This window comes from Diadema antillarum, unplaced genomic scaffold (genome assembly GCF_040938485.1).
Source record: "Diadema antillarum isolate AM-2024a unplaced genomic scaffold, OU_Dant_1.0 seq00000233_RagTag, whole genome shotgun sequence".
In the NCBI taxonomy this organism is placed as follows: domain Eukaryota; kingdom Metazoa; phylum Echinodermata; class Echinoidea; order Diadematoida; family Diadematidae; genus Diadema; species Diadema antillarum.
In genome coordinates, this window is record NW_027271282.1 from 575,094 (window position 1) to 601,512 (window position 26,419).

A 26,419-nucleotide genomic window follows, 5' to 3' on the forward strand; every position below is an offset into this window, starting at 1 on the left:
ATCTATTAAAGTAAACACAGAGCCGACAAGACCGAAGAATATCTTCTAGAGTCGAATGTTACCGATAAAAATACGATTCGAAGCACATATTCGGTAACGGGAAATTCTTTTCTAACAGGGCTAGCTGTGCTATTCAGTCATGTCAGTTTTTCAAACGTACCCCGATGTTCAGCAAATGGAGATCCGTTTCAACCCGGCCACTTTTCTTTCCCCCGTTACCGCTCAGGTATTTAGTTCTGCTATGACTGTGGGTTTCTTGGCGTTCGATCACACATTCTTCTCGTGATGGTTTGGGAGACTTTTTTTTTTTGATAGAGCACGCCTAACTTGCCACCAATTTCGACTTTTCTTTTCATTTCTGCAAGATTGTTGCAAGAGAGCTGAATGTGTGGTGAATTCTGCACTGAATTATGGAACAAAAGGAGCAGCCATCGGGACGAGGTTTGGAACAGTTGGCACACTTGTGGGAGGCGTTCTCGGCGGCATCGTTGGAGGTATTGTGGGCTTTTTCACATGTGAAGAACCACCACAGGGTAGGTGAAAATCCATGTTACATGAGTATATATATATATATATATATATATATATATATATACATATATATATATACACTAAATATATGAATATGATATACACACAATATATATATTATATATAGAGAGAGAGAGAAAGAGAGAGAGAAAGAGAAGAGAAGAAAAAACGGTTAATGAATCAAGTCATTGATTCAACAAGTCATTGATGGCTGTAGAATGCATCAACCGTTTTTCTCTTGACTATCAATGTATAAACGTCAATACGTGGGTAAATCAACACACACACACACACACACACACACATATATATATATATATATATATCCCTAGTTGGCACCTTAGGGAGACATATTGGGGAGAAGTGTCTTCATTAGGGAGACAACTGGTCATTAAGGAGACAATTTTCGTGTCTCCATTGCGTAAATTGCCATTGAACATGTATTTTAAAATTTGCATATAAAACAAATGGAAATGTCTTCCAAATGACCCATCTAGGAGTATATATATATATATATATATATAGAGAGAGAGAGAGAGAGAGAGAGAGAGCAACAGCTTAACGTTGTAAAACCAACAGACGGAAAATTATGTTTCCTTCAAATCTCTAGGATGCCAAATGACCATGAGATGTTTCCGCTGATAATCAGTGTCAGTAGGATGCATCAGTCAGAGTGTGTTGCTTAGACTTTTGTACATAATGTAACAATGGAATGCTAAACCAACGATTTTAACGAGTTTAAACCTGGTTTCCATAATTATCGATTGCACTCTGTTCCATGGGACGACAAAAAAAAATCGCGTCTTTTGTTTTATAGAACGGTGAACAGAATGTTTAAAAAAAAGAGAAATTAATCATACAGCATTGGCTGAAAAATCGTCCAAACTCAGCGGATTTACCCCATTTATTTTGTACTCATTGATGTATTCACTCCGATATTGAAACAACTTTTTTGTAATAAACTAGCTGAACATCTGAATAATTATTATTATTGACATCTTAACTCATATGTACAACTAGTGCTCTTAAGCCATGGGTTAATTTCCTGTGGCTCCTGATTGAACGTATCGACTCGTGGTAACATTGATGTCTTTAGCAATTCATTAAGATTTCCTTTACATATGGGCCAAAAGTCAGTAGGGACTACATTCTGCATTATTTCATCAGCACAGTCTAACCCTTAATGTGCATGACTGAATGGTCCTCGAACGCGGCTAAAAGATTTGGTTACGTTTACTTCTTTCCCTCAATGAATATGTAGTTGACACTTCGCCACCGACGTTTGAAAGTCCTTACAAAGAGTGTAATGAAGAGGACCCAGTCACAAACCTAGAAAAAGAAGACGGTCCTTGAACCAATCAGCACACGCTTTTGGCCGGAACCTTCAGCTGCCGGACGCCGAAAGTAACCCCGTCACTGTAGAGTGAGTATTGATATGATCATTCTCTGAAAAAAAACAAACAAACAAACAGCGTAGTAGTAATGTAAGACGAAGCCGGAGAGACTGAAATGTTGTCAACGTTTACCGTGATTGAATGATACACATTGCTGAATCTTACCATGTTTACGAATTCAAATTCAAATTTAATGAGATACTTACCAGTAGACACCAGGGAAATTGAGAAAATCACCAGAGAAATAACAGTCAGGAATTTGGATGACGAAAATATTACAACAGTAAAAGAATAACAATGTCAATGTAAATGACAGAAGTACCAGTGACGTCAACAATATCATCATTTATGATTATAAAACGGGATATCATGATGTTGTGGTGTGGGTGGCTCTCAGAACATATCAAAGCGTGAAATTTTGTACAAATAAAACATCTTGACGACTTGAGATGCTGTTCAAATAGTTTGTACCACAATGACGGTTCCAAAGGATTTGAACAAGAGTCATGTAACCACATCGCAATCCCATGGTAAACTAGAACTGTGAATGTTCACAAGAGGGAAGGGATGTCAAGATTTTGGAGTTTGGGCTGGACGAAGAGTTAAAGTGATTACAAAATTAATGTGACCCTGCATCACAAAACCGCCAAAAAAAAAGTCGTCAATCATGGAATTTAAGCTAAAGGGCGGATTCTGAAACAACAGACTCTGTATAACTCAATGAAATGGACTTTCCCCAACCTATCCAAACATTAGAAAGAAGGTGCTGGAAAGGTTCTGGAAAAGTGCTTACAGAGTGTTACGACCAAAATCACACTAAAAATGATCGCACCAAAGAACAATAAATTAATGTTCAGGCACGTTATCAAGAACAGTATTTTCGCTGTAAATCACTATCCTAGTACAATCAACAATTAGGCCTATGATCACTTACATAATTATAATTATATGTTACAGCTGAATGTAATCCCCTGGAAATGTCCAAGAGATGAGGCTTAACCCTATAAAGCCCAAGGGGGTGGGGGCACATTGTGCCCCCTCTACCATATTTTCGTTTGCCACTCCTACACCTTTTACCCGATTTCAACCAAATTTGGTGACTTTTCTTTAAATCTTATTGCAAACATTTTGATGTATAATTTAGCTATATCCGATATTGCTGGTTGCCATGGCAACCGTAAACTGACAACCATGTTCGTCAGATTTTGCATATTTTCTTTTCCAATTTCAGTTAACAATATAATAATTGATGAAATGGGAGTTTTCTTGGCTGTAATTTGCTAAAGGACCAAACAGTGAAGTAATTATGGTTGTGAATTACTCTGAAATGGTTTTCTTATTATTTCCTTTATTTTCATATGACATAGGCATCAAACAATAGATATAATAGAAATAATTGAAAATACAGCATTTTCCAAAGACTACCCTTTTATTTTGTGTTATCTTCACACAAGCTTTACCTGGGATATCATTTGTTTATCATATTATCAATCTGCAAACTTAAAATTTCAATATTTGGAAATATGAAATGTGACGCCAATATATGTATCCATTCCAAGCAATACATCATAGATTTCATATATTTCTTTATATTGTAATGAATAGCGCCCCCATATGTTGACCTTGAGAAATTTCAACCATAACAAATAGTGAAAGGTTGACTTGCTTTTCCTTTGTGGTAAATATTAAAATGATTGATATGAAATAAAAACATATATGCTGGGGATAAAGAAATACAAAGAAAAAAAAATGATTTTAGCGTATTTCCTATGTATTTCTTTATATTTTGGTAAATAGCGCCCTCAGTGGATGACCTTGAGAAATTTCAAATGTTGGGTCATGTAGAGTATGAGTTGCTCTATCCAGGTGCCAAATATGACGGTCATACATCATATAATAAAGAAGTTATATAGGGGGGCACAATGTGCCCCCCCCCCCCTTGGGCCTGGAAGGTGTCAAAGTAGCTTGGGCTTTATAGGGTTAAAGGTATTGTTTACCTTCGAGAGCAGTGATTAAAAAAATGTTCAAGTTATCACACGTGATGCATATGTGTAGGTCTGTTGTATCACTAAACATTATACCATATAAAAGTTTTGCAATAAAGCCTAAAATATGGAGAAATATCACTACTTTGCCTATTAAACCATAACTGTATAGGCGGTTTAGTCTAGAGACAATTTTATCTTAACTATTGTTCACATTTCGTTTATTTCACAATGCTTAACATTAATTATACTGATTAACTTTTTTTTTTGCGAAGGTGGTTTCTATCCCTAACTCACATTACAGAACAATTTTGAAACACTACAGCTCGGTTTTTGTTTCATCTGCAAATGGTAAATAATGCCTTTAATGCACAGATGAATGATTCTCGATGCAGAGTAAGCGATCCTCCCAGATGAACTCTCAGAGGTCACAGGTTACGGTAATCCATGTATAAATCTACGGTGAAGCGTGTCGTATCCAAATGTTGAGACCACCGTGTCCAGTCAGTTTGCAATAATCCAACAGGTAATTATGCAGCAAGTAATCCAGCAAATAATGCAATATAGGCGAATCAACTGTCCACAGCAAAATGTCTCCTAGGTCTTATCTCCACATAATGTAGCAAGTCTGCATGTAATACAGGTACTAAATAATGCAAGTCACTTCAGAGCCAGAAGTGACGAAACTCTCAGAGCAAAGGTGTTAGGTACTTTGACTACTTCGTAATTTCTGTAGCTTATATAATTCCCTTTAACTATTATTGAATATTCTGTTACTATCTCCAAACCAGGGCTATATACCTGTGAGTTCTATGTCCTTCCACACACCCTAGCTCATTGTCTAGTTATGTGTATGACATCATCCCTAACATAACGAACACAGAAAACCGGCCTACACACTGCAATTAAAGGAGACCTCCGGCTGATTTTCAGATTTTTGCATTTGAACAATTACTGAGGACAGCGTTTCAGATTTTATGATAACTGGGATGAAGAATAAGAATATTTTCAAAATTTCGAACAAATTGCGATGAACAAGGATGATGACATGGCAGAGTCACCATAAGTATGCATGAGTTGGGGCTCAAGGAAGCAGAACAAAAGAAGAAGGCATGCATAGATTATACACAGGTGAACTCGCAAGCAAGCGGCATTGTAGTGGAATTACACTGCTACATTTCTGAAATATGTGAACCTCCTATGTCATCATCCTTGTTCAGTGTAATTTGTTTAAGGTTTTTCAAAGTATTGTTTCTCTGATCAAAAACCACAATAAATTCCACAAATCTATACATGGAGTTGTCGATTTATGTACTACACGATGTGAAATTATGAAAATCGTCTGGAATGTCCCTTTAAGTATGTACTGTACAGTGTATGCATTGACTCACAGTGTGTATTGATACACACACATAACATACTAAGGAATTCTTATATACACAACTACTGTACATACACGGGTGAAGGGAACGATCTGTATTGTGTGAGCTCTATTCTTTCACATGCATGCATGTGTAGCTCTACAAATCAGGGGTGGCGCTAAATTTTCCAAAGTGACGGGACCAACTTTACGGGAGCAGGGCTTTCGATTCGCTTTTGATGATGGGGGGGGGGGGGAATTTTGCTGCCACATTTTCTGGTGCCACTTCCGGGTTAATCGGCTGACAAGCATTACAAAAAAAAAGGTTTAACATTTTCTAGCGCCACTTCCGGGATTAATCGGCTGACTGGCAAAAACAAAGGGGGACTTGACATTTTCTGGTGACACTTTGGGTGACTGTTTACTGACATCGCCTGACAAGCAGAAAAGAGAGAGAGAGAGAGAAAAAAGAGAATTGTATAACCCTATAATTATTTCCTGAAAAAAAAAGTCGGGGCCCAAAAAGTGAGACCCCATATCTTCTGCAAAAAAAAAAGAAAAAGAAAAAGAAAAAAAGTGGGGGGCTCGCCCCCCCCCCCCCCCCCCCCCGTTGCGCCGGCCATGCAAATAAAAACTTCTTCACAATTTTGGTCAGTCCAATGTGTGTACATGTATGCACACATTTAGACAACCATGTAATACATTATGTACATTCTCGACAAGAGAAGGGAGGCTGTGAAGTATAGGGTCTCCGTAATTTTATCTCACCCAGTATAGTGCTCTGCACATTGAGTAGGACAGAAAAAAAGCAGGATATGAAACTCCGTAGAAACCATTGTAAATTAATTATTGCGTCATGCTGAAAGTTTGCATACATATTAAGCACATTCTATTGATAACTGATACCTTCTTTCCACACAATTACATGTCCTTTTAAAAGTTACAATAGAGTTGAAGGTGAAAAGTGTGTAGTGTCTTTTTTTAGAAATGACAAGTTACCTCTAAGATATATCTAATCACACAATTCGAGAAAAAAGAAAGTGTTCTAGAAAAACTGCAAAACAGACAGTAGAAGAAGAGTTATCGTTCTTTCAGAAAATATGAGAACGTAAGAGCTGACGAGGTTGACCTATTTCATCTATTTTGAGTTTTCACGGAAAATCGTGTTTTTTCCGTTGGTTTTGTTATACACGGACACAAATGGAATGCTAAATTAGGCATATAAAGGTTCTAAGAATGATTAATATCATCTCTACGTTCCCCACTCTTGTACTTTCATTATCCTTCCCACATCTCCACTGAAAATTCAGTTACTTTTATTCCGCTTCCTTTTTTGTCTCTATGCCGCAGGTTGTTAATCCCCTTACCGGAGGAATTCGGCGAAGGACTCCACGCGGTCTCGTACATTGCTCAAGACTCTGCTCCTGTGCCGAATCGAGCCATCTGTGTCTTGGTGTTTGAAGTAGAAAGTTAGTGGTCCTACATTTTCATCCACTTCTGTCTCATAATGAACCATACATTTGTATTCTCCCTTTGAAAGCCAAGTCATAGGAATAAGTAGAAGAGGCCTACTTATGGTCATTCCTGTATTCCTCTACTGATTCACACGTTCATTGATTTTTCGCAAACAGTGACACATACTTTTTTTTTCCATTGCAAATTATTACATTATTACATTATTATTATTATTCTCTTTGTGTGTGTGTGTGTGTGTGTGTGTGTGTTATAGCAAAGAGACGACCCATAGACAAAATGAAAATTAACGGAAAAAGGGATTAAAGTTTTCTGAGACTTTGAACTTACGAACAAGTCCGACACTAGGCAAAAAAGGCCCACGAGATCGATACAGTTTATATTATACATTAAGCTCGTGATGTAAACAGTGTCGGACTCGTGGGCCTTGTTTGCCTGGTGACAGACTCATGGGGTCGGGGACACATGGGCCTTATTTGCTTAGTGTCGAGCTCGTGGGCTGTATGACTAGTGGGCTGTGTGTCTCGTGGGCTGTATGTCTCATAGGCTGTGTGACTCGTGGGCCACGTGTATGTCTCGTGGGCTGTATGGCTCCTGGGTGTCGGACTTGTGACGTGCAGCCCTTCGAACCTACCTACATGTGTACATGTATGTGAAGAAATTACAAATTTCAAGCACTAAACAGCGAGACGTAAAAGGGCTCACACGGGTAAATAATTCCCCACAGAGACGTGTGTTAAAATTCAAATTTCAAAAAAATTCTGTAAAATAGCTGGGAGAAATGAGGTGTTTTCATTTTCACTAACCTGAATAAGTGAGATATTACCTTTCATCCATCAGATTGCCAGGGGTGGGGTTGTTCTGCTCTAATTCTGTCCAGGGGTCCCGCAAAAGCCAGACTACGAGTTCTTGTCACTCAAAAAAATCACCTATTTTTCCGTACACGTACCCAATGAAATATAGTCCCCCTCAAATTCCATCAGAAAAGCTTTCATCTTCCAACCAAAATGCAGTTTGTAGAGGAATTCATACTCAATATCTACAGCTATTCAGTTTTTTGCCAAACTACGTCATTGATTTTTAATTATTTTTTTTCTTCATTTATTTTGGTATCTTTGGTACGAATTTGTGAAGGGGTCTGGGACAGTCCATTTTATTTACAGGTGTGAGCCCTGAAGCGCAAGCGACGTCACAATCGCATTTTCTGTTCGGAGAGGGACAGAGAGCACTACATGTTGGATGGCGCGGTCTCCACATCCTCAATATTAATTGTCAGGAGGCCCAACCTGTCCCTGACCGGCTGCTTTTATCTCGTTTCGTTTATATAGGATAAATCTCCACTGATTATCTATTGTAATTTCAAAAGGCACGTTAATATACATTTCGGAAAAAGTGTCATCATTCAGTGCGAACGAATGAGTGGAACTTGACTTCACAAAACGTGATCGAATGGTATTCACTGCACAGCTCTTCTTCTTCTTCTTTTCTTTTTTTGATATTCTTTCTCTGCCTTTCTGCCATTTTCTTTTGCTACATCTCTTATTTGTGTTTGCCTTTACATGCCTACACTGTGGCCATGTTTTACATGTTAATCGTTACAGTTCTGAAATGTCCTGCTCGTCCACACCCACCAAATGGCTACCATGATTGTTCCTCTACATATGATGCTACGGTAGACACTGTTTGCCATTACAGCTGTAGACAGGGTTTTACCCTAGAGGGCGTAAGAGATCAAGTGTGCGCTGAATTTGGGACGTCCAACACTGTTGACTGGGTCTCCAACCCCCCGACATGCCAAGGTATTGCTGATCGCTGTTGATAGGAACGGGTATCGCGAGATGATCGTTTTCATCCAGTATTTTTAGTCATTCTTCATTTTGTCTGAATGTTATTTTCATGAATACTGATAATAATGGAAATGATAATGATGATCATGATAATGATAATATCAATAATGGTGTTGATAATAGAACTGTGATAATGATAATAATGATAATGATGATAAATAAATGATAAGAAGATGACAATATATAAACTTGATGAATTTTTCGTTCTTCCCCAGAAATATCGTGCCCTTCTCTCGCGGCGCCATTGAATGGTCATTTGACATGCACGAATTCAAAAGTCTATAACAGCATCTGTTCCACTCGGTGCAATGACGGCTATTCGCTCCCGCTGGGTGCTTCCAGAGATCGGGTGTGTTTGGCAAACGGATGGACAGGTGTCAGTGTGTCTGAATGTACAGGTGAGTATTGGTTGGATTTGTTTAAAGTCATAGTTTGATCTTATTTGGAGAAGCACTGACGAAATACAAAAGAAATTAGGCAAACAAACATCCAATTTACTACAAAACTCGGTTTTTATTTATTTTGTTTCATCGTTACAGAGTTTGTCTTGGCATTAGCTTCAAAATCAATCTATTGCAAGTACCGCATTTCAGCTTCATGTCGCTAACCAGAACTTTCATACTATATAGTCTGACAATGAAATAGATATTGATTTTTTTTTGTCAATAGTAGTTATAAACATTTCAGGATTAAATCAAGTGACATGTTTTCAAACGCGGCAATTTTAGCGGTTTTAAGGGAAATAATATGACTGCAGCCTGAACACTAATCAATGTCAGTTAATAGTTTTCTTTTCCCAGTCGCATGAGATTGCAAAATTAAGCAAATACTGTTCTGGAATTTTAACTCAAGACTGCTCCCATCCCACCCCCACTTTCCTTTATCCTCATCGACAGACACAACCGGGCCATCGTTTAACAACTGTCCAGGAAGCGAACCCCCCATTTACGCGCCGCCAGGACAAACCCAAGCTGTTGTTGACTGGATAGTGCCCTCAGCAACTGACAATTCAGTGGCGACTGTTGATGTCATCCAAGTCGAAGGTCCGCCACCAGGAACGGCGCTCGATCCGGGCATCTACACGATTCGATACACGGCCGACGACGGAGAGGGGAACGTTGCCGAGTGTGCCTTTACTAGAATTGTTCAGCGTACGTCAACCTCTTACTTTGAAACGGTTACTGTAACAGTAATAGAAACGTTGATTATGAGAATGCCTAACGCAAAATGATAGAAACCATAATAAACCGTTAACGATAATGCTACTAATCTCTACTTACAATCATACATTAGCCACAACAACGGTACTAATGTGATATTTTCCAATAAGGTAATAATGATAACTACTTATAATCATAAATCACAGTTACAACCATAGCAATGATGACAACAGTCGCATTTCAAATAGTATCATATTCATATAGCAACGATTATGTGATACTTCATATTTTGATGATTACAAATTACGCACTTGTTTACTCTAAAGGAGCATAATCGTAATCAGTAGTTGCTACGCTATTACAACTGGCAAATTAATAAATACAATAAAGGGTAATACAAATGCAGAAATAAACCAAACCAAACCAAACCAAACCAACTCACACATTTGAAAAGCCAAAATTGTATTGACTGTCTAACATTAAAACTGTTTTGTGAAAATTAGCAAAACTTACAACTTTCCTAATTTGTATCCGTGTTTGATCAAATTTCACTCCGGTACTTTTGAACTATTGCTCTTTCTTTTCAGACTAACGTTTAACTTGTCAGAAAATAATTGTCCTATAAAAACACTTCTCCGCACGCTGTAAGTATAACCTTGTTGTCTCGCCGTGTTTCTTCTGTATGTGGCTATTACCAAGCAGTAATCCAGTGTAGTCCATTACCGATTCGACCTGGACTAGAAACATACTGTAGCGCCAGTACTTACCGCGGCTCACAGTGCACATTCTCCTGCAGCACTGGCTTCAGACTTGAGGGTCACAGCTCGACCACATGCGAGAAGCGAAACACACGAGGGGAGTGGACACACCAACCTCCCGAGTGCCTTGGTAGGTCAGACTCGAACGACAAATCTGCCTAAATGGGGTTTTGAAAAATATGCCCTGCATAAATATCACCGACGTGTATGACGCGTACGGAATTGTACATTTTATTGCTTTCTTTGTTATTATCAATCACCATCATCACTTACATTTTTGAATTTGTATGAAATTCTTTAAAAAGGCTTTGTAAAGTATTTTTCGAGATTATTGTTGATTCACTTCTGGTACAGTTTTCTTTCATTTATTCATTATTTTGTTCATTTATTCATCCATTTCTTTTTAATCTCATTTCCATACAACATGTATATTACTAATGTCAAAATTGTAGCATACATTATTCTAAGTAACATATAGTATAGAGTGTGTGTGTGTGTGTGTGTGTGTGTGTGTGTGTGTGTGGAATAACCCTTGACTGACCCGGAATGACCACAGGGCTTATAGAAATATAAGGGCTGCCTACCCACTTTCACTTATAACAGATTATAATGGTTTGGCGTGTATTCCCTTGAACTGTGCAGCATGTATTTGTGTTTGCTATGTTGCACCAAGCAGGGGCTATTAACTAGTATAATTATGATTCCCTTGTGATTTTTTTATTTCATACACACGTCACATTGCAATGTGCTTTCACATTGACTGATGAATCCATAGGGGTAGTTTTATAAGAGGTTTGCCAACAGTGTCAGCTACAGTGATCTAAACCGCCCGGAAGACAAACAGGAACTCGACTCTCGCTGCCTGAGCCTGACAAATATAAGGGGAATTCCACACAAAAACAAATTCATGAAAATTACACATTTCATCAACTTGATACTGACATATGCTAAGGGTTTCAATTATTCCCCCTCCTTTCTGAAAGCGGTTAGTCAAGTGCTCTTTCATTATGCTAGAAAAGTAAATTTTTGTCACTGAAAGTTCTGTCTTTCAAATTTTTCAGTCTGTTTTGTGTGCTTTCACATTCTGGTATGCCTGATGAATCTATACGGGTAGTTTCACAAAAGGTTTGCCAACAGTGTCAGCTAAGTGATCTAAACCGCCCGGAAGACAAACAGGAGCTCGACTCTCGCTGCCTGAGCCAAAAATGTTTTGATTTGATACTTCAATGTCCGGACATGATTTATGTGACAATCGCGTGTTCATAGCAAGATGACATAACTCTATGCACAATACATCGGTTTGTACATTCATTAACATACACATTATGTATCCCTCTTTAATTATTTAGTCACATTAAAATTATGATCAATTTTGTTTCTTTGGGGTTTTTTGCGATCTGTACCGATATCATTAGGCTGATCTATAAGTAACTTTGTAGAATGTTATAACTATGCAACAGTGTTCAGAGAGTAATTATTCATCATGTCGATATAATCGTGATTATGACATTTTGTAATAAAACGTCATTCTAGAAATTTAGCAACGTAAGCAAAATCGCAAGTAATATTTAAACTTTTGAAATGACTTAATTTATCCAATGTAAATTAATAATTTACTTCTACTTGTGTACGTGTGTGTGTGTGTGTGTTTGTGTGTGATGGAATGAGACACTTACAGTAGGAGGGCCTATACATTTTCACCTCGCATTATTTCCTTTAAGCATTCCATAAAATGGTTGTCCCAAAGAAAACAGTGACATCAACAACTGTGCCATGAAGCAACGTCAATGTAACAATTCACATAACTTAACTGTTTTTAATGATTTCTGTTGTGCTGAATCCTACCGTCAGAACTACACTGTACGGACATAGCGCCCCCAGAGAACGGGTTTTTCTGCCAGGGAGTGCGCTGCCCCACAGTGCATGGCGCCCTCTGCTGCCTGGAATGTCTCCCAGGGTACAGGATTGCAAATGACGTCAGTGGGGTGTTGCAGTGCGCTGCGCAGATCGGTTCGGAGCAAGCCAACTGGATTGGGGAGCAACCGATTTGTGAAGGTGATAACAGTTATCTCAATTTTCTGCATACAAACAAACAGGCATACAGACGTCTCTCCCCCCCCCCCCCCCACCGCCCCCTCCTCCCCTCCCCTCCCCTCCCTCTCTCTCTCTCTCTCTCTCTCTCTCTCTATATATATATATATATATATATATCTTATACAATATTATAATGTATATGATATGGTTTATATATATATATATATATATATATATATATGTGTGTGTGTGTGTGTGTGTATGTATATTTTTATTATATATATTATATTATATACAATAATCATGTATGTATACACCACTGGAGTTCCAGGGGACTAGCCACATGCTTTCTTGAGTATAGGGATGAGTCTGACATAGGGATACCACTATGAGTTACAAACACATAATCACTTTGATTAGATATATGATAAAGTACCTTGTAATACACACAAACAGGAATAATGATGATCTACAAATATTTGCGTTTCTTCATTTCTGATTCAGTTGCTATTATCAAATGAGTCAGCTCATGTTTTAAAAGTCATCATCGACGATAATGTCTTTTTATGATCAAGATATCACATGCTTGTTTGTTTGTTTGTTGTTGTTATTGTTTTAAGTTTGAGAACCATGCTGAAACCATTATAATAACATTTTCCCGGACTGGAATTCGCATAGGGAACTATACCACGTAACAGAGAACCCTGTATTTTATTACCTTTTTTTTTCTTGCACGCCAGTGCAAACATGCGCCGTCCCCTACCTGGACGGTGGGTTGATAGTCTCCAATCAAAACTCATCCTGCGCCATGTCGTCAGTAGTGCCTGCTGGAGAAAGTTGTGAGCTGACCTGTAGAGAAGGGTACGTCATGACGGGGCAAGCTATCATCGGGTGTGGTCAGTACGGCTCCTGGCTGCAGCCAACACCTACATGTGAAGGTACGAGGTATTGAGGCGCTGTACCACTTAAAGGAAACCAAAAACCAAAGAGAAATGTGGATTGAGTGAAAGCAGCAACATTAGTCGAACACATCAGTGAAAGTTTGAGGAAAATCGGACAATCGATGCAAAAGTTGTGAATTTTTAAAGTTTTGGTGTTGAAAACACCGGATGAGGAGACTACTAGAGGTCATGACGTCATGTGTGGAAGACAATCTAAAGAAAATATGAAGAGAATTCCACAAAAATTCATTTTTTTTTCATGAAAATTATACATTCCATGAACTTGATACTGACATATGTTAAAGGTAGCAATTATTCCCCCTGCTTTCTGAAAGCGATTAGTCAAGTGCTCTTTCATTTTGACCAACATTTTTCTTTTGACCAACATTTCCAACAGCGATTGAATGTGAAGCAGACGCTTTACCAACACCGGCAAACGGGGGCAAATCCGGGTGTTTTTCGAGAAAGGAGCGATACGGCACGACCTGCACACTATACTGCAATGTAGGCTACAGCCCGGCCGTGCCTGTAGCTCGGACGTGTATTGCCAATGAACATAACATTGGTGTCTGGAATGGGGGGACTATTTCTTGTTCAGGTAAGGGATACTTAAAGGTTTATTGGAGATGGGAGGGAGACCATATTAAATCAATTACTTTCTCCATCCCAGTGCCTTTCACCTAGGTAGTTTGATTTTGTTTGCTTGTTCGTTTGTCTGTTTGTTTGTTGGTTGGTTGGTTATTTTTGCTTTTATTTTTTAGGAGGGGAAGGAACTCTTGCTTGGATTATGTATTTTGTCATGACAGTGAGTGATGTTATCTATTCAGTAAGAATAAGTGGAATAGAGGTTTTTTATCTCAGTGTACCATTAAGACCAGTAGAATGTTATTTTTGCCGGCTCCCATGTATGGACATTATGACATTCCGTTTTGAACACCCGTCCTCGCTCGAGGAATGATAGATGTCATTTCGTGGTTAGCCAAAGTAATGAACAGCCATTCATCATATATTGTTGCTGACCATGTTATTAATGGTTATGGTAGAACTCTTTATAAAATCGTTGGTTTTGCGTAGGATTGAAAATTTGTCTTCAGTAAATCCTACTTTATTATAATCGTTGCATCAGGGATAATGAAACATTCCTTACACTGTTGTAGGTTTGGTTTCACTTGCTTTTTATTGTATGCACTATTCATGGAATCTTTTTTAGTCGTGAGGTGTGATCCCCTGCAGCATCCCTCCAATGGATTCATCGCATCGTGCAGTAAGAACGGGAACAACTTTTCCGTAATAGGCTATCAGGAGTTCAACAGCGTCTGCCAATCGAGATGTGATGAAGGTTATACCGCCCTCTACAGTCAGTCAAGGCGATGCCGACAGGACGGCACGTGGGATGGTGTAGATCAGCGTTGCGTTGGTAACGAGACAAATCATCCTCATGAAAAGCGAATGGCAATGCTCACCCAATGATCACTGTACACCTTACTATTCTGTATGATGTGTTGAATCAAAAATAATCATCGCCGAAATGTTTTAATCCTGTAATTCAGATTTATTCAAAACTCAAAAACCTTTGGCCTATACACGATGTACAACAAAAGACATGTCCACATTTTCTGTTGCTTAATCTGTCACCAATAAGGAGGATTGAAATAAAAAATCAGTTCTTTGAAGTTATTTATGAATGTCAACATCAAGTAGACTGAGACTTAAAAAAAGAATAAAAGATAAGAAAAAAAGGTGACATTGCATTTGAAGAGAAGATGTACATCAAATCGTCATTGTCTTAACATGCTTTGTCACGTTTGTATTTCTTACTAATTTATTGGTTGTATTCATCTGGAAATCATTTTTTTTTCTGAATGTTTTCTTTGTACTGTCTTATAATCTCTTTGAGACTTCATTGTAAATTGAGTTTTAAAGTATCAAAAGAGAAGAGACGAGGGTTAGAATACAAAAAAAAAATGAAAACTCTGCTGCACAGTAATGGTAAGCATCAATCATTATTCCATTAAACTCTGCTGCACAGTAATGGTAAGCATTGATCATATTCCATTAAACTCAGCTACACAGTAATGATAAGCATCGATCATATATTCCATTAAACTCTTCATATTCTATTAAACCCACTTTTGTGTGTGGATAGATTGAAGTATTCTTTACGAATGTACTGTTTTGCTGAAAGTACAGCTTTGCTTGATTTCACTATAATTGTGTTATGCTGAATCGTGGATTTTGTAATATACAGCTGTATGTGATTTGAGTTGTCATGAATTTGTTTCGAATATGGAATCAATAAAAAGGTTATGGAAAAAAAAACTCTGCTGCAGAGTAATGGTAAACATCGATCATATTTCATCTCATGATGATGGGTTCCGTTTCTATCCTAATCCTTTGTTGTTGTTGTTGTTTTCAGACGACACAGATCCAGACCTACAGTGTCCTTCTGATAAAGTCTTGTTTGCCAGTGAAGGTCAGCTTACTGCTTTCGTACAATATGACCAATGGGAACCAATCATTGTGAGTATTTTAGTATACGAATAATTTATGAGTTGTGAGTGCATAGGGCACGAATATCGCACGAGGCGCGAGATAAGCCACTGGTCTATTCAACAAGGCGCGTAGCGCCGCGTTGAATAGACCAGTGGCGAATCTCGCGCCGAGTGCGGTATTACGTGCCCCAATGCACGAACAAAATCATAAATTATTCGTTTTATACAACACCTTGTCCACAATCACAGTACTAAATTAGTGACCGCTAACTCAGGAAGGCCCAAAATTAAATGTAACAATTAGGCCGAGAATTGTAAACCACCCTGTGTACTGCTTTCAAACACTCGTCATGATTCGACCACACAGTCACAGGAATCACAAACTCCGCAGGGTCTATACCCATTCTACGCTAACGTTAGATCGAGTTAGGCCTGACTGTTAAGCCTACCTGAGATGTCGGTAGATCTAGTAGTAGGTCTAGGCTTTCTCTATTTCCGAAAATGATTTTGTATAAAAACACAGAAAAATAATCAAATTACGGTTTCTCAACTTGAAATGAAGTCTTGATTTTGGGATCACTGTGGTCCACGTAGCAGATCAGAGTCAAAACTAAAAACACAGCAGTAGGTAACTAGGTAGGCCGCAATACATGCAACTAGCTAGGTAAAGTAGCTGCGCGTACACGTTAACGTTGCAGTACTCCGCCGCGACTGGTCTGTTTATCGGCAGCGCATCGCAGCGCAGCCGGCCAGCACGTACAATGTAGTTTGCTGGCGCTTTGCTGCTGTGAGCCACAGAACTCTGTGAGCGGCCATGCATTAGTAGCCCCCCACGAAGCCGTGCTATAGTACCTTCGAGCCATGCAATAGGCCCATGCCAGGGGCCTATTGTATGGCTGTCACTCTCAATGAGTTTGGTAGGTATTTTCTATTGAATGTCATGTGACATGTTCTTGGCCAATCACAATTCGACATCATTCTGAGGTGTTGTATAATACGTAATGTCTTTAGCAAGTCACGAGTAAAATCCAGTGTAGTGTCGGAAAACTTTTTGAAATAAAAGAAATTCCTATATGGAGCATCCATTGCATTTCTACAATACACCTACGACGAGGGTAGCGCCACACTACTGATGTGTTGCTGACTGGTATCATGAAGGAGGAACTATAGTTATACCTTTCTGTAAATTGGTATTGGCATCAACTAAACAGGTACACACTGGATAACCAGACTGCATTACATATAAATGATATACACACCCTTGTCGCTGCACAGCATGTCGCGACAGCCGTGCTTTGCACGTCGTCTGGTCGGGCTGCATTAATTGATAGCATGCATTGGTCTCGTCACTCGCTGAGGAGTGGGTAATGGGGTGAAAATGAAAGTATAGAGGTTTCGTGAACCTCGATTGACATGTTTTTGCGTCGGTATTTTCACGTTAGATTAAGTGGTTATGGGTTTTATCAATAATTATGCACTGCAGGCATTGGACGCAGGTCGTCAAATAAGGGCTTACCTTCATGCCGTTGATTCCAAAGAAGTGAGTGATCGTCCACCAACCAATCTCACAGAAGGTGACCACACCCTTGTCTACAAAGCCGAGGATTTGTCAAGAAATTTTCAAACATGTTCTTTCAACGTTGAAGTCAAAGGTATGTACAATTGCCTTTTTTTGTAACGGAACAACCAAATCGGAAGCAGACAGACAGAAGATAAGCCGTAGATACATTATGTTACGTAAGGTGCTAATTGCTGTTCTTTCTGTGTTTTTTTTTTCCACAAAGAAATTTTATTCACTTAAACATTCAGGTACAAAATAAATGTCACAAATAATACAAAATTGACAGGCAGCTACAAAACCTCTAAATGATATGAATACGATTCCAAGTGATGTTAGATACAATACCTTTAGGATTGTTTTTTTTTTCAGACATATATTCGTCTACTTTCTTCGCTTGCTTTAAAAATGGACGAAATTGGCTAAAATGTAATAGTTTCTTTTTATTTCTTACAGAATATATAAAGTATTTTGCATACAGATAAACCACGTTGTAACACTGGGTTTTCGGAGAACCAAGTATGAAAGAATTTTTTAGCAATTTGAGTTTCATTCTGTAACATAATTTCCTGTATTTGAGCAATAAACCTTTGAGTAACATCGCATTCCCAAAACAAATGTTCAATTGTTTCTGTGGAGCTCGAACAAAACGTACAGAGGTCTGTGTTAGATAGTCCCGTTGCAAAAAGTAAGTTCATACTGAAAATAACGAAGTGTTTGATTCAGGGTTGATATATAAGGAACATGATATATTTAAATCCAGGTTAAGTTTTGGTTTGCATGAATAACTAAAAAATACTCTAAGAATTACAACAAACACCATATTTAGCCCAAAACTGTTCAAAACTTTAAAAAGATGAACCATCATCACTCAATATTTGTTTAATCTTTAATACACCCCTTTGAGACATAGCTTTCTTGAAAACAATCTCATTATTTTCACACTGGTTTTTTCACTTGTTCTAGAGGTAAATTAAGGGGAAAAGTATGTTCACACCAAGCCTTAAGAATTTCACGTATAAAACAGCTTTGATTCAAACTGATCTTTTTTCTGTTCCGGCCATATTACAATACCAAGTTATATTATCCCCTAAATTATCTAGATGATGTTCAAAAGAATTCCATTTTCCTCTGTTTTGCTCTTTTAGTATTCTTTTCACCCAGGTGATGTTAAATCCAGAAATTATGGGTAGAAAATGAAACATCTTTAAACCTCTTTGACAATAATCTCCAATTATTGTTCGTCGGTTAATTTAATCTGGTTTATCATCCCAGATAAAAGAAAATACTATTTGTTCTATTTCTTTTATAAACTGTGCTGGTGAAGAAGGTAATACCGAAAACAGAAACAATAATTGGGAAAGAGCCAAAAATTTCATTATAACAATTTTCCCGATGGGGGTTAAATGTCTTCTCGGCCAAATTTTCAAAATATCCAACAGCTGTTCTTTTTACACTCGACCTCCACTGACTGCACAGCTCTGTTAAGCGAAGATAGAGTACAAACGGATAAGTGTTATGAAGGAAAGTCTTGAAATCAAGTAAAATTTAGAAATGTCACTCACTGCGTTCTGCTGAAAACATCCTGACATCCGGACAAGATAAAATCATGCTCAATGTGCTCTGTTAACAAGGTTAAGCGATGGTAGCACGGGATCGTTATAATATATATATATATATATATATGAATATATATATATATATATATATATATATGTATATATATATATATATATATATGAATATATATATATATATATATGTATATATATATATATATATATATATATATTATATATATATATATATATATATATATATATATAATCTTTTTTTCAGTGACGAGATGCCTGCCGTTACACGCCCCTGTCAATGGTGATGTTATCTTGGACGAAGGTCATGGTGCTTGCCAGAATGGCGCAGTCTACGGCTCGAGGTGCTCCGTCTCCTGCGACGAGGGCTATGAACTTTCACCGGCTGTCGATGATGAGGCGTACACGATGACGTGCAACCGTACCGGGTTAAGGTCTACTGTTGGCGCGTGGAATGAACCCACTCCGACATGTAACAGTAAGTTTGAAGAAATTATCTTCTTTTCCTTTTAGCATGAAATTTTCACCGACGTAAAATCATACAAGCTGAAATCAACATCGCCTGTAGTAATCCTTGGAAACCTTATTATACTTGTTGTTCTTTCCCAGCCTTAGGAAAGACGGAAAATTGCAAACTCACTCTTTTTTTTTTGTGGGGTGGTTGGGGTAATCTCGTAATTTTTCAGGAGTGTTTCAATTGTTTGAGGATGTGATCATCATCAATCTGTTTTGATAATTTACACTTCCGATATTTTTGGTAGAATTTTGTCAGTCTATTGGAGGGTCATTCTTAGCGGAATGTTACTGCATTGCCTCGACCACAATACTAATGTTACGACCATGACACCTGATGAACCGCGGTAGTCAAACATACATCCACGCACCGTCCCTCCCCCTCCCCCTCCCCCCCCCCTCGCTTAGGAGCAGGGTCCGCTTGAACAAAATTCAATTCTATAATAGAAATAGCAGTATTATTATTATCATCACCATCATTGCCATTACTATTATCACTGTTTTCATGAAGGATGTTAATGGCAAAAGAGCTAAGTTGCCATACTCCTTATTTCAGTTGTCACATGTAGATTACCGAACCTACCCAACGGAGTTGTGTCCGGCTGTCCTTCAGAGGCTTCAAGCTATGGTGACGTGTGTCAATTGTCATGTATCGAACGGTATTCTTCTGCCGACGGGAGATTGTCTTCCACCAGAAGGTGTCAGGCTGACGGGACACTGTCGGGGCAAAATCTGACGTGCGATGGTTCGTCACTTTCCTCACTTACCATCAAAATACATTCCTAACATTTTCGTTTAAAGTAGTGCCTCTTATCATAAATTGTCAAATTGGGAAAAAAATAGGACACCAAAAATTAAATTAAGAAATTTTGGCCTTACTTTGCAAATCTATTCCACATGTTTTAGTTTCTCTAAGAGTATATTCACTTGCTCACTAATTGAATGCCATCGCAAATAAGATTAAAATAACATACTCTGCATGCGCATAGATGACACTAAATTGTCTGTAAATTAAGTGTGTAGTTATCATTTCATGAGTCACTAGATCTAAAGGTGTTCGAGTCGATCGTAAAGATTTTTATGTATTCTCGTACGCATTTCCCCCCAAAAAGTAAAGGCAGTTATGATGAGGGGGGAATGAAGTTTATGACTCGATATCTTTCCATAAAAGCTCAAAGGCGAATCTTTATCTTTTATCGGTGTTTGCTGGTGATGGTGGCGTACAGTGCCAATAACGTGCCCACCACTAGAAAGACTGATGCATGGATCTGTGACACCAGAAGAGTGTACCCAGGCCGCTAGTGTCCCGTATGACACTACCTGTTCCCTGCTATGTGACGTAGGCTTTCAGCGGGTAGGACCCTTTCAAAAGACTTGTGCTTCGTCGGGGAGGTGGAGCGACTCTCGAGCTGTCGTATGTCAAGGTGAGCCCGTCGGAGTTTATTGCGTTTTGATGCGTGTATTTGTGTGTATTTTTGGTTGCAATATACCAGATGAATCACAACAAAACCCATTCCTAGGGTTCCGTCAGGAGATTCTTCCTATCGAAGCGGGGATGGGGGATCCCCCCCCCCCCAACACACACGAATAGAATAGATATCTAATAGCGGGTAATGCAGATACAACTTTGCAATTAAACGTAATCATACATTTGTTTCGTACGTATGGTTATGTTCTTTTTCAGCTCCCCTGATTTATTCAATTTTGTGTAAAATGTCTTGTCCTAAATCTTTTTGGTGTTGCCTCTATCCAATGTGGGGGCATAAAATTGGGGGAACGACTTCCAAAAGCTAGATCACTACATATGCCACTAAAAATGGCTTTGAGATTAAGCAGGGAGCCGAGCACAGAGTCAATAGACACTTCTTCGTAAAGCTCTTTTTCTAAGTATGTAGTTGCATCCATGTGTATAATGAATTGTGTTGTATATGCGCTCATATTTTCTGTTTTTCCTTATTTAGTCCATTTGCCGTATACATTGTAGAAAATGGTCTCTAGTAACTTTCTTATACCCTCGAACATTTTACAGATATCCAAGCACCAGTGTTTGACATTCCCTGTCCGTCATTTTCAAGCTATCAAGCCGATAGAGGCTACACAAGCGTCAGAATGGAGATTCCTACTCCAACGGCCACCGATAACTCGGGCAATGTTACTGTTCAGCTGTGAGTGTGGCAGTCTCTTAACTTCAGGACTTCGTAGTTGTGAATTTTGAATGAAGCATACAAGTAAAAGTAAAAAAAAACAAACAAAGATATATGTGAATTAAGGGAATGCAGCTATATTGGTCGAACACATCAGCAAAGTTTGAGGACAATCGGACAACCCATTCACATAAATATGAATTTTTAACGTTAAAGACTGTATGAGAAGACTACAACATTTTGAGACGCTATTCATTTACATGATATAAGAAAATATAAAGGAAATTCATTATATATTTACTTTTCTTGCATAATGAAAGAGCCCTTGAGCTATATATACCTTTTTCAAAAAAGCAGGGGGGAATTATTACCCTTCACATTATGCCAGTATCAAGTCCAGGGGATGTATGTAAAACAAGAAATCATATAAAATTGTCCTTTTATTTTCTTTATATCTTTGAACGTACGTGACGTCACGAACTGTAGTAGTCCTCTCATCCAACGATGGTTGCACCGAAACTTTAAACATTCATTAGGCCTATAACTTTCCAACGGTTTGTTTAATGTGTTCTATTAATATTACTGAATTCACTCAATCCACATGTGTACATTTAGTTCCATTCTCCTTTGATAGGACCGTTAACTATAACTTAACTTCAGGACTTCGTAGTTGTGAATTTTGAATGAAGCATACAAGTAAAAGTAAAAAAAAACAAACAAAGATATATGTGAATTAAGGGAATGCAGCTATATTGGTCGAACACATCAGCAAAGTTTGAGGACAATCGGACAACCCATTCACATAAATATGAATTTTTAACGTTAAAGACTGTATGAGAAGACTACAACATTTTGAGACGCTATTCATTTACATGATATAAGAAAATATAAAGGAAATTCATTATATATTTACTTTTCTTGCATAATGAAAGAGCCCTTGAGCTATATATACCTTTTTCAAAAAAGCAGGGGGGAATTATTACCCTTCACATTATGCCAGTATCAAGTCCAGGGGATGTATGTAAAACAAGAAATCATATAAAATTGTCCTTTTATTTTCTTTATATCTTTGAACGTACGTGACGTCACGAACTGTAGTAGTCCTCTCATCCAACGATGGTTGCACCGAAACTTTAAACATTCATTAGGCCTATAACTTTCCAACGGTTTGTTTAATGTGTTCTATTAATATTACTGAATTCACTCAATCCACATGTGTACATTTAGTTCCATTCTCCTTTGATAGGACCGTTAACTGTGATGAATACCTGCTAAAAGGAAATATAGGATAGAGGAAAGTATCGTGCAATTCGTTAAAGTATCTAGCTAACAGACATTGTATTTGTGCTTCTTTTAACTATTTATTTACATTTTCCGTCAACCGTCAATACATGTGTATGTAAAAAGAAAAATGAGAGTGCTATACTGTGATTTCAGATTTTGCCAAGATAATAGTTATTCCTAGAACGATGAAACATGTCACCCGAAAGTAAGACGTTGTATAGTTGCGCTAAAATTTCCTTAATTCCTACATCGAGATAGCGATTATCAAAACTTCGTGATTCCTATTTTGCGAGTTTCTCCGAAAGAAAATATTGTGAATTGATGGTTAGTGTTCAGTAAAAAAAAACATACATTCAAGAGACTGTGAAAAAAAAAACAACCTTGTTTTTCTAGCCTTCCTGGTGTTTCACCTCGGAGCGAATATCCAGAAGGAGCAACGTCTGTCACGTACACAGCCACTGACCCGGAAGGAAACTCTGCTATTTGTGACATCTATGTCTCCGTTACGGGTGCGTTCTTGTATGGTGTCAGGATGTAATTTTAAAGAGGCAGTGACATCCAGCAACCATTTTAATTTGTTAGTTAGCACAGACTTAGCGCATACAGATATGTAATTGAGGCCTAGACAAGATAAAGAGATTCCTTTTTTACTCGTTTTAAAGATTTTTGTAAGATATTGCAAGCTACATCGTGTTTTCGTTTTTACTTGATATAGGACCTTTACATAATCGTTGGTCCTTCTTGTTTTTAAATAAGCTCATATTCATTCAACTTTGAATGAGCTATATCTTCTTACTATTCACTTTTCCACTAATGCTGGTACATGCACGCCATAATTCACACATAACTATAACAATTATGACCCTTGATGATGGTTCGTACAGTTTTCAGGTGTCCGCCTCTGCAAGCGCCCTCACACGGTTCTCTCATCGACTGCACTTCGCGTATCTTCGGCTCAGTTTGCTGGTTCCAGTGTAACGAGGGTTACGAGCTGACTGGACCCTCAAACAGTTCGTGCGAACTGCATGGCGGCCAAGCACCTGCCTCGTGGGATGGGAGTCAGTCAAAATGTCAAGGTAGGAAATCAGCAAGGGTTAGAGGACATGTTCAAATTAGTTATACACACAGAGAGACACTCACATGTGTCTTCTCTAATCTATGGATGACTCGTTTTTTCTTTTATCTTTGTTTTCAAGTCCAAACAATACGTATACATGTATAATTGCAAACGACTAGTATATTCCATGCGACATACATGTAATATCATATGAAAAAACACATCTTGTTTCATAAAAGACTGTAAATTCAAGTTGAGGAGCTAGTAGAAAGCTGACTGTACGATGTAGTCCCCTTAATCATAGTACATTACCACGATACATTATGCGAAACTTTCAAAATAACTTAACATAGTAGAAAATTAACCAGTCGTGACATAAAGCAAATCAACCTTTAGAAGAGTTTTGACGAATAGAATGCTATGCACAGACTGATATTCATAACGATTACAACAATCATTAATTATGTCATTGTTTGTCAGATTTTGTATAATGTATACGCAGTACTTGTTTACCAGAGAGACATAGGTGATAAGTGGCTGAAATAGCTTCTTCGCAATAAACACCTCAAACTTAATAGACACTTTGAGAGAAGCGGTATTGTTACCAAAGTTGCCGTAGTAGACTAAATACATGTGTACCTGCAAGTAAGCTTTATGTCGAGGACCATGTCTTAACAACCAAAATTGTTGTTAAGGCTATCAAGGTATCAGCAAGACACGGCAGCAACGTTTTTACACGATGAAAAATGACAGTGCCACGTATTTTTTACTATGATATTATATGTGAGTTTTGCAAACAAAGAAACGATTAACATACATCTTGTTTTGTATCTGTCATCAGCTAAAACCTGTCCAGCCCTCGCCCTGCCACCTGACGTCATCAAGTCTGGCTGTCCGCGGAGCCCTCGGTACCCTGAGGTGTTCGGGACCCGCTGCTACTTCTACTGTCCCTACGGCTTTGAGGGTGTTGGTGAGAGTAGTGCCATCTGCCAAGCAGACGGCACGTGGTCAAGTAACAACTTCTCTTGCCGAGGTGAGGGCGTGCTACTAAAAGCAGGATTCCAGTCCTCAAACAAGTCAAGCATGAACCATTCGTCGTCGTATCTTTGGGGGAAGTTCACAAAATCCATAAATACCAGGTTCATAATAAACTATAATAAACCATTGTTGATTCGTAAACTGCAGTATGCAGATTGTATGCAAGTTACATCTTTTGTGTAGAAAATGGCTAGGTTTATCATATTTCGTTGATATATCAGTTGTATTGAATAATACAGTTCTAATGTTGTTTCATTTTATCTGTGAAGTGCGTTCAGATGTCATATATGTAGGCCCTACATTTCTGATATTAGTCAAACAGCTTATCGAGTAATGTGCAATAATAATGTAAACTTCTTCATACAGTTTCTGTTTAAGATCTGACAAAAAAGAAAGTTGATATCATAATGTGTGTATTGTGTGTGTTTGTTTTTGGGGCGGTGTTTTGGTGACTGTGTGTACGATATGTGTAGGTGCATTTTAGAGCGGAAAAGAGACAGATTCAAATAAGTCACAAAGAAAGAAACGGGACAAAACACGTTTTCACTACTACTCGCCTTAATTTGACATTACATAGCCACGGCATGTCCAGCTTTAAACCCCACCGCGGAGAGTGGTGTTACTGTCGGACAGTGCTCGACGAATCCAAGTTTCGGTGAAGTCTGCATGATATCTTGCGATGTTAAAGGTTTCCGAGTTACTCCACTGTCATCGTCGATCCTAACTTGTCAGGGTAACGGCTTGTGGTTTCCAACCGACATTTCGGCTGTCACCTGCCAAGGTATCGCTCAGTGGTTACTTAAAAATCACTGTAATTTTTACCTTCTTTCTTACGGTCATGCTAGTGTATTTTCACTGGATTCTATGTTTAACCCCGTGATCACTTTTCGAACCAATTTCTTTTTCATTGCACATCAGTCGAATAATCTGGGAGTATTTCGATGTTGGATATTTTTCTACAAACCCGAAAGTCCTCTGTCGTTTTATTTTTCAAGGGTGAGAAGGAGGGTAAGGAGAGGAATGGAGTGGTAATGCTTCTAGCTTCCTATATCTTTGGTGCAAGCAAACAATTCTGATGCAGATTTGTAGCAAACCTCCCAAATCTCCGTTGTGGACAATGTAGTTTGAATTAGCCACTTAATTAATCGTAATCCAGTGAAGAGTCATTGAACTTCTTCAAACTTGATCGATTTTTGAATCACATCACGGTCATTACAGAGAAACGTACTCCATGCTTTTGAAATGTTCAGAAGATCTT

At 38.3% G+C, this 26,419-nt stretch overlaps 1 protein-coding gene and 1 long non-coding RNA gene across 2 annotated transcripts in view; both read left to right on the plus strand.

Annotated features, from left to right (window-relative positions):
• The first annotated feature begins 6,639 nt into the window (after positions 1-6,639).
• On the plus strand, positions 6,640-8,823 carry LOC139729268 (uncharacterized). Its single transcript, XR_011710860.1, has 3 exons — positions 6,640-6,739; positions 8,345-8,542; positions 8,806-8,823. It is a non-coding gene; the product is annotated as an uncharacterized lncRNA (long non-coding RNA).
• Positions 8,824-8,898: 75 nt separating this feature from the next.
• LOC139729282 (uncharacterized) overlaps positions 8,899-26,419 on the plus strand; it is a 48,545-nt gene continuing 31,024 nt past the window's right edge. Inside the window, exons 1-16 of the mRNA XM_071640210.1 lie at positions 8,899-8,998; positions 9,487-9,741; positions 10,492-10,638; positions 12,360-12,563; positions 13,283-13,480; positions 13,881-14,081; positions 14,694-14,900; positions 15,900-16,003; positions 17,459-17,627; positions 19,373-19,603; positions 20,195-20,383; positions 20,865-21,062; positions 21,668-21,803; positions 23,460-23,575; positions 23,951-24,142; positions 24,965-25,156. Of these exons, the coding sequence (XP_071496311.1) occupies positions 8,899-8,998; positions 9,487-9,741; positions 10,492-10,638; positions 12,360-12,563; positions 13,283-13,480; positions 13,881-14,081; positions 14,694-14,900; positions 15,900-16,003; positions 17,459-17,627; positions 19,373-19,603; positions 20,195-20,383; positions 20,865-21,062; positions 21,668-21,803; positions 23,460-23,575; positions 23,951-24,142; positions 24,965-25,156 (2,839 nt within the window). The remainder of the gene's footprint in view (positions 8,999-9,486; positions 9,742-10,491; positions 10,639-12,359; positions 12,564-13,282; positions 13,481-13,880; positions 14,082-14,693; positions 14,901-15,899; positions 16,004-17,458; positions 17,628-19,372; positions 19,604-20,194; positions 20,384-20,864; positions 21,063-21,667; positions 21,804-23,459; positions 23,576-23,950; positions 24,143-24,964; positions 25,157-26,419) is intronic.